At 62.4% G+C, this 8,916-nt stretch overlaps 2 protein-coding genes across 2 annotated transcripts; both read right to left on the bottom strand.

Annotated features, from left to right (window-relative positions):
- Window positions 1-268: 268 nt before the first annotated feature.
- LOC144277446 (beta-1,3-galactosyltransferase 1-like) lies at window positions 269-1,363 on the bottom strand. The gene has a single exon (XM_077838192.1). The coding sequence runs from the start codon at window positions 1,361-1,363 to the stop codon at window positions 269-271; it is 1,095 nt and encodes a 364-aa protein (XP_077694318.1).
- A 4,368-nt stretch (window positions 1,364-5,731) lies between these two features.
- On the bottom strand, window positions 5,732-6,826 carry LOC144277447 (beta-1,3-galactosyltransferase 1-like). The gene has a single exon (XM_077838193.1). The coding sequence runs from the start codon at window positions 6,824-6,826 to the stop codon at window positions 5,732-5,734; it is 1,095 nt and encodes a 364-aa protein (XP_077694319.1).
- Window positions 6,827-8,916: the final 2,090 nt, after the last annotated feature.

Here is an 8,916-nt window from a genome sequence, read left to right as displayed (position 1 = left end):
GGGGGTATATACACGGGGTGGGTGTGCATTGGAGTGTGTGAACATTGGGGGTATATACACGGGGTGGGTGTGCATTGGAGTGTGTGAACATTGGGGGTATATACACGGGGGGTTGTGCATTGGAGTGTGTGTGTGTGTTGACACTGGGGGGGTGTGCACAGCGGCGAGTGTGCACACACTGGGCTGTCAGTCTGGGCAAGGCACCATGCGCAAGCCTGCGTCCCTGCCCGTGTGGCCCTGCACACGTCCCGGCTCCTTCCCCATCCCTCTAGCTGGGGCAGGTCTTGTTCCCGCCCTGGAAGTCCGGCCAGACCCTCAGCAGGTCCGTGGGCCCGTACTGATGCACCAGCACCAGCCTGGAGAACCGGCACTTCTCGTACTCCAGCCAGAAGACGTTGAAGAGGCCCCAGGGGCTGTTGGTCACGCTGATGCCCAGCTTGTACAAACAGATCCCCAGGAACGCATCCTCCATGTTGATGACCCGGAGGGTCTGGGCCGCCCCGTACACCTTCTTGGCAAGGTCTCCAGAGAGCACGTAGCCAGCACCTCCGCAGTAGGGGGGGTAGGTGTCGTTGGGGTACACCTCCCGGGGCACGTACCACTTGTACGCCTTGCTCCGCAGCGGCCCCGTGTTCCTGTAGATGTGCCCCGTCATGAAGTCCTTCTTGGGCGGCAGCTGGGGCTGCAGCAGCTGCCGGACGAGGAAGCCCACGTTGAGGAAGATGTCGCTGTCGGCCTTCATCACGTAACGGGCATTGGAGCAGTGCCTGCTCACCCACTCCATGCCCATCAGCGTCTTGAGGGTCAGGTTGTTGTAGGTGTCCAGGAAGTCCTGCTGGATGATGTCGCGATGCAGGGCGCTCTCCTCCTCCAGCAGCCGCTGCAGCGGGGAGCCGTAGCGCGGGTGGACCCCGGTCAGGAAGATCCGCACCATGGAGACCCCGGGCACGGCGCTCTCATTGCCCCAGGTCTGGCGGATGGCGTTCCTCACCGTGATGTCCTTGGGCTCCGTCACCACCAGCAGCACCAGGAAGGGCGCCCGCTCCCGGCACTTGTCCGGCTCGTTCAGGAGGAAGCGGTAGCTGTAGGGGTAGACGACCTGCAGCGGGTGCCTGGTGGTCGCTGGCGGGCGGCTGGGCACGGGCACAGGCATGGAGTCCCCAGCTCTCTCCTCCTCTGTGCCTCGCCACTGGAAGGTGGGGCTGCCCTGGCGCTGCTCTGCAGAGACAGGCTCACCCCGGAGTGCGCCCAGGAACCCCAGCTGCAGGGTCCCAGGGGCGTCCTGGTGGATGAGGACAACCAACAGGAAGAGGAAGGCGGAGAAACAGACCAAGAGCTGCTTGCGCAGGAAGCCAGCCCCCATGCTGGCAGAGTTCTCAAGGACGGGGCAGCCTCAGCGGGGCAGAGTCGGTGCCTCTTCTGCTTCGTTCCAGCGCAGACCTAGAGAGAGGGAGGCCCCAGCTGCATTAGAGCGAGAGCAGCCAGGAGGCACAGGGAGCAAGCCCAGCCTCCTGGGGCTGTGACCCTCTGCCAGGCGGGTCTGCTCTCGGATGGAAGACCACCATGTGCTGCAGGGGACAGGGTGCATGCCACTCAGTCAGCTGCCCCCAATGCCCCAGCCTGGCACTAGGGGGCGCTGTGCTGCAGGGACCGGGGGGTCAGTAGGGGGCTCTCTCCCCTGGCAGTCAGTACTGACCGCAGTGCCCCAGCCTGGCACTAGGGGGCGCTGAGCTGCAGGGACCGGGGGCTCAGTAGGGGGCTCTCTCCCCTGGCAGTCAGTACTGACCCCAGTGCCCCAGCCTGGCACTAGGGGGCGCTGTGCTGCAGGGACCGGGGTGGGGGTTCAGTAGGGGGCTCTCTCCCCTGGCAGTCAGTACTGACCCCGATGCCCCAGCCTGGCACTAGGGGGCGCTGTGCTGCAGGGACCGGGGTGGGGGCTCAGTAGGGGGCTCTCTCCCCTGGCAGTCAGTACTGACCCCGATGCCCCAGCCTGGCACTAGGGGGCGCTGTGCTGCAGGGACCGGGGGGTCAGTAGGGGGCTCTCTCCCCTGGCAGTCAGTACTGACCCCAATGCCCCAGCCTGGCACTAGGGGGCGCTGAGCTGCAGGGACCGGGGGCTCAGTAGGGGGCTCTCTCCCCTGGCAGTCAGTACTGACCCCAGTGCCCCAGCCTGGCACTAGGGGGCGCTGTGCTGCAGGAAGTGGGGTGGGGGTTCAGTAGGGGGCGCTCTCCCCTCTGAATTGGCAGCTTAATTCTAAGTGGGTGAGACATTAGAAACAAGGTCCTCTGGCCCTTCTACCTGGCTTACGCTGCTAACACCTGCCTCGTTCCGTTTTCCTTCCCTAAAGCCCCTTTGCAACTGCAGCAGGAGACACTGTCCGTCCATTATGTCCCCCAACACCCACCATAAACTGCCGTGCGGTGTTCCCATTTGGCTGTTGCGCACACGGGCTGCTCCATCGGTGGCCGGTTTGCAGCGTTTCCTGTCTCTCCCACAGTGACCAACACCAACTCATACTCCGCACACGCCAGGGGCTGGAAAGCACCCCGGGGGGTGGGAAGGCTCCTGGTCTCTGGGACGCAGGAGCTGGGAGAGACCAAGCTGGGATATTGTGAGACCAAACCAGCCAGCCCCATGCGCCCCTGGACAGGCTGCTCTTTGCAGCCAGCCCCCCTCCTCTGGTAGCTCCATGAGTCACACCCCTCCGCCCCCCCCCCGAACCCGCTGCCTCCAGCCGACCCAGCATCCTGGAACTTTGATTCTCAGATTGCGAGAGATCTGGGAGTGGCAGGGCCACGCTTGGCCTGGTGAGTCCAGCAGCTTCTGGGCCTGTGCCCAGAGCAATCACGGGGAGCCTGGAGTGGAGATTAGCAGCAGGACACCTCAGCCAGGTGTAAACAGCTGGGTGGGGTGGGGAGTGGCCAGTGCTTGCCGGGCCGATCTGCAGTTGAAGCCTGTTGGCTGATGTATTTAATCTTCTGTCTCCCCAAAGTTGCTTGGGAATGCAACAGGATCAAGGCAGTGGGGAGAAGTTGGGAGGTGGGATCCAGGATGTCTTGGTTTTTCTCCCAGCTCTGGGAGGGGAGTGGGGTCTAGCGGTTAGAGCAGGAGAGACTGGGAGCCAGGACTCCTGGGTTCTCGCCCAGCTCTGGGAGGGGAGTGGGGTCAAACGGTTAGAGCAGGAGGGGCTGGGAGCCTGGACTCCTGGGTTCTCTCCCTAGCTCTGCTGTTCACTAACTAGGTGAGCAGGGGTAAGTCCCTTCCCTTCTCTGAGCAACAGCCGTGTTAGTCTGTATTTGCAAAAAGAAAAGGAGGACTTGTGGCACCTTAGAGACTAACCAATTTATTTGAGCAGAAGCTTTCGTGAGCTACAGCTCACTTCATCGGATGCATAATGTGGAAAATACAGAAGACGTTTTTATACACACAAACCATGAAAAAATGGGTGATTACCACTACAAAAGTATTACCACTTCTCTCCCCCCACCCCACTCTCCTGCTGGTAATAGCTTATCTAAAGTGATCACTCTCCTTACAATGTGTATGATAATCGAGGTGGGCCATTTCCAGCACAAATCCAGGGTTTAACAAGAAAGTCAGAGGAAGGGGGGGGCGGGTAGGAAAAAAAAAGGGGAAATAGGTTACCTTGCATAATGACTTAGCCACTCCCAGTCTCTATTCAAGCCTAAGTTAAATGTATCCAATTTGCAAATGAATTCCAATTCAACAGTTTCTCGCTGGAGTCTGGATTTGAAGTTTTTCTGTTGTAATATCGCAACTTTCATGTCTGTAATCGCGTGACCAGAGAGATTGAAGTGTTCTCCGACTGGTTTATGAATGTTATAATTCTTGACATCTGATTTGTGTCCATTTATTCTTTTCCGTAGAGACTGTCCAGTTTGACCGATGTACATGGCAGAGGGGCATTGCTGGCACATGATGGCATAGATCACATTGGTAGATGAGCAGGTGAACGAGCCTCTGATAGTGTGGCTGATGTGATTAGGCCCTGTGATGGCCCCTTCCGGCCTGTACCAGGGGGGTTGCAGCTTGCTAGTCAACGGGACATGGATGCATCGCCCGGCTGGGGGGCAGGGACCAGGACGGAACAGATGCTGCTCGCTGGCACCTGTCGGGTACTGCATTGTCACCAGGCCCCTGCTCGCACGCCCCCTTTTTAAACACCCGACTCTTACCTAGACACAAAGGGGATTGCTGCAGGGTTCTCCGGGTACCTTGGGCCCACCTCTGGCTCCAGCCCAATTAAACGGCTGCAGGTGCCATTTTCATCATGAGTTGCAACAACATCTCGGTATTTGTCGCCTCCAGAGTATTTGCTGTCTCCATTGGGGCCCGGTAAGTTGGTCAGTGGGTGGACTCGGCCCAGTCAAACATGGGAGCGTTTCTGCCCAGACCAGCCAACCGGTGTGCGTGTGTGTAACGCCCAGGCCTGCAATTGTGGACGGCCACTAGCAGCTGGCAGCATGCCAGGCCCTGTTTTTCTATTGCAGGGACTGTTTGTTGCAGCATCTGGCTTTGTAGCAAAGAGCCTCCCCCGCCCACCCCCATTCCTCCAGGCCCCCCGCTGCAGTTGGCCCCTTACACCTCCACACCACCTGGGGTTGGCTGCAACTGCTCCTCCCTGGCAAAAGCCCTAGGTCAGCCGCCTGCGGTGTCCAGCACTCCACTGACTCATCCCAGCTGGAGCCCCGGGCCCCTTCTGGGTTTTCCATAGCACAGGAAAGGCTGGATTCACCCACCCAGGGGTGTTCAGGCCCCGCCAACGAAGGCTTTAGAAGCCCTAGCAGCAGCGGGGGGCAGGGATCGCGTTAACCATGCTTTCAGAAGGAACCAGCCAGGAGCAGGGGAAATTGGCAAGGAAGAGAAATGAAGTGGCTGGAGGACGCAGTCCGGCTGGCCATTAGCCAGCCCGTTTATTACAAATGTAGCGATCTATAATTTAATACAAAGCCTGAACCAGCCCGGCAATAAAGCCAGGCCCTGGGCATGGGAACCCTGTGTCCTCTGGTAGCCACGGGGGAAAGGGGGGCGCTGCTTGTTGTCTGGACAAAGGCATAGAGACATTTCAGGATAAGGCACCCCCGTGAGCAGTGCTGGGGAGGGGGGGGAAGCAGCATGGCGGAGTGGGGGGGGGCTTATTCGCTGGGGTCCAGCTGAGAGCCCTGAGATTATGCAGCCGAAGAGGCCTGAGCAATTGCCCAAGTGCCAGAGTTTCTGGCCAAAGTGTCTGAGGTTCGGCCGGTGAGGTGGGGTGGGGGTGGATGGCGGTCAGGGAGCATGAGCAAGGTGGATGGTGGTGTGATGTATGGGTGCCAGATGTACGGTTGCTGAGTGAGGTGTAGAGCTGGGGGGGTATATATGAGGGTGTGTACCCTGGTGTGGGTGTGTGTACATTGGGGAGGGTGTACACGGTAGCGTGCGTGTGTGTGTGTGTGAACATTGGGGGTATATACACGGGGTGGGTGTGCATTGGAGTGTGTGAACATTGGGGGTATATACACGGGGTGGGTGTGCATTGGAGTGTGTGAACATTGGGGGTATATACACGGGGGGTTGTGCATTGGAGTGTGTGTGTGTGTTGACACTGGGGGGGTGTGCACAGCGGCGAGTGTGCACACACTGGGCTGTCAGTCTGGGCAAGGCACCATGCGCAAGCCTGCGTCCCTGCCCGTGTGGCCCTGCACACGTCCCGGCTCCTTCCCCATCCCTCTAGCTGGGGCAGGTCTTGTTCCCGCCCTGGAAGTCCGGCCAGACCCTCAGCAGGTCCGTGGGCCCGTACTGATGCACCAGCACCAGCCTGGAGAACCGGCACTTCTCGTACTCCAGCCAGAAGACGTTGAAGAGGCCCCAGGGGCTGTTGGTCACGCTGATGCCCAGCTTGTACAAACAGATCCCCAGGAACGCATCCTCCATGTTGATGACCCGGAGGGTCTGGGCCGCCCCGTACACCTTCTTGGCAAGGTCTCCAGAGAGCACGTAGCCAGCACCTCCGCAGTAGGGGGGGTAGGTGTCGTTGGGGTACACCTCCCGGGGCACGTACCACTTGTACGCCTTGCTCCGCAGCGGCCCCGTGTTCCTGTAGATGTGCCCCGTCATGAAGTCCTTCTTGGGCGGCAGCTGGGGCTGCAGCAGCTGCCGGACGAGGAAGCCCACGTTGAGGAAGATGTCGCTGTCGGCCTTCATCACGTAACGGGCATTGGAGCAGTGCCTGCTCACCCACTCCATGCCCATCAGCGTCTTGAGGGTCAGGTTGTTGTAGGTGTCCAGGAAGTCCTGCTGGATGATGTCGCGATGCAGGGCGCTCTCCTCCTCCAGCAGCCGCTGCAGCGGGGAGCCGTAGCGCGGGTGGACCCCGGTCAGGAAGATCCGCACCATGGAGACCCCGGGCACGGCGCTCTCATTGCCCCAGGTCTGGCGGATGGCGTTCCTCACCGTGATGTCCTTGGGCTCCGTCACCACCAGCAGCACCAGGAAGGGCGCCCGCTCCCGGCACTTGTCCGGCTCGTTCAGGAGGAAGCGGTAGCTGTAGGGGTAGACGACCTGCAGCGGGTGCCTGGTGGTCGCTGGCGGGCGGCTGGGCACGGGCACAGGCATGGAGTCCCCAGCTCTCTCCTCCTCTGTGCCTCGCCACTGGAAGGTGGGGCTGCCCTGGCGCTGCTCTGCAGAGACAGGCTCACCCCGGAGTGCGCCCAGGAACCCCAGCTTCAGGGTCCCAGGGGCGTCCTGGTGGATGAGGACAACCAACAGGAAGAGGAAGGCGGAGAAACAGACCAAGAGCTGCTTGCGCAGGAAGCCAGCCCCCATGCTGGCAGAGTTCTCAAGGACGGGGCAGCCTCAGCGGGGCAGAGTCGGTGCCTCTTCTGCTTCGTTCCAGCGCAGACCTAGAGAGAGGGAGGCCCCAGCTGCATTAGAGCGAGAGCAGCCAGGAGGCACAGGGAGCAAGCCCAGCCTCCTGGGGCTGTGACCCTCTGCCAGGCGGGTCTGCTCTCGGATGGAAGACCACCGTGTGCTGCAGGGGACAGGGTGCATGCCACTCAGTCAGCTGCCCCCAATGCCCCAGCCTGGCACTAGGGGGCGCTGTGCTGCAGGGACCGGGGGGTCAGTAGGGGGCTCTCTCCCCTGGCAGTCAGTACTGACCCCAATGCCCCAGCCTGGCACTAGGGGGCGCTGAGCTGCAGGAAGTGGGGTGGGGGTTCAGTAGGGGGCTCTCTCCCCTGGCAGTCAGTACTGACCCCAGTGCCCCAGCCTGGCACTAGGGGGCGCTGAGCTGCAGGGATGGGGGTTCAGTAGGGGGCTCTCTCCCCTGGCAGTCAGTACTGACCCCGATGCCCCAGCCTGGCACTAGGGGGCGCTGTGCTGCAGGGACTGGGGGCTCAGTAGGGGGCTCTCTCCCCTGGCAGTCAGTACTGACCCCGATGCCCCAGCCTGGCACTAGGGGGCGCTGTGCTGCAGGGACCGGGGGCTCAGTAGGGGGCTCTCTCCCCTGGCAGTCAGTACTGACCGCAGTGCCCCAGCCTGGCACTAGGGGGCGCTGTGCTGCAGGGACCGGGGGCTCAGTAGGGGGATCTCTCCCCTGGCAGTCAGTACTGACCCCAGTGCCCCAGCCTGGCACTAGGGGGGCGCTGTGCTGCAGGGACCGGGGGCTCAGTAGGGGGCTCTCTCCCCTGGCAGTCAGTACTGACCCCGAAGCCCCAGCCTGGCACTAGGGGGCGCTGAGCTGCAGGAAGTGGGGTGGGGGTTCAGTAGGGGGCTCTCTCCCCTGGCAGTCAGTACTGACCCCAGTGCCCCAGCCTGGCACTAGGGGGCGCTGTGCTGCAGGGACCGGGGGTTCAGTAGGGGGCTCTCTCCCCTGGCAGTCAGTACTGACCCCAGTGCCCCAGCCTGGCACTAGGGGGCGCTGTGCTGCAGGGACCGGGGGCTCAGTAGGGGGCTCTCTCCCCTGGCAGTCAGTACTGACCGCAGTGCCCCAGCCTGGCACTAGGGGGCGCTGTGCTGCAGGGACCGGGGGCTCAGTAGGGGGCTCTCTCCCCTGGCAGTCAGTACTGACCCCAGTGCCCCAGCCTGGCACTAGGGGGCGCAGTGCTGCAGGGACCGGGGTGGGGGTTCAGTAGGGGGCTCTCTCCCCTGGCAGTCAGTACTGACCCCGATGCCCCAGCCTGGCACTAGGGGGCGCTGTGCTGCAGGGACCGGGGTGGGGGTTCAGTAGGGGGCTCTCTCCCCTGGCAGTCAGTACTGACCCCAGTGCCCCAGCCTGGCACTAGGGGGGCGCTGTGCTGCAGGGACCGGGGGCTCAGTAGGGGGCTCTCTCCCCTGGCAGTCAGTACTGACCCCGAAGCCCCAGCCTGGCACTAGGGGGCGCTGAGCTGCAGGAAGTGGGGTGGGGGTTCAGTAGGGGGCTCTCTCCCCTGGCAGTCAGTACTGACCCCAGTGCCCCAGCCTGGCACTAGGGGGCGCTGTGCTGCAGGGACCGGGGGTTCAGTAGGGGGCTCTCTCCCCTGGCAGTCAGTACTGACCCCAGTGCCCCAGCCTGGCACTAGGGGGCGCTGTGCTGCAGGGACCGGGGGCTCAGTAGGGGGCTCTCTCCCCTGGCAGTCAGTACTGACCCCAGTGCCCCAGCCTGGCACTAGGGGGCGCAGTGCTGCAGGGACCGGGGTGGGGGTTCAGTAGGGGGCTCTCTCCCCTGGCAGTCAGTACTGACCCCAGTGCCCCAGCCTGGCACTAGGGGGCGCAGTGCTGCAGGGACCGGGGTGGGGGTTCAGTAGGGGGCTCTCTCCCCTGGCAGTCAGTACTGACCCCGATGCCCCAGCCTGGCACTAGGGGGGCGCTGTGCTGCAGGGACCGGGGGCTCAGTAGGGGGCTCTCTCCCCTGGCAGTCAGTACTGACCCCGAAGCCC

Source organism: Eretmochelys imbricata, chromosome 20 (genome assembly GCF_965152235.1).
Source record: "Eretmochelys imbricata isolate rEreImb1 chromosome 20, rEreImb1.hap1, whole genome shotgun sequence".
Classification (NCBI taxonomy): Eukaryota; Metazoa; Chordata; order Testudines; family Cheloniidae; genus Eretmochelys; species Eretmochelys imbricata.
The sequence above is the reverse complement of the archived record's forward strand: the minus strand, read 5'-3'. Positions and strand labels throughout refer to the sequence as shown.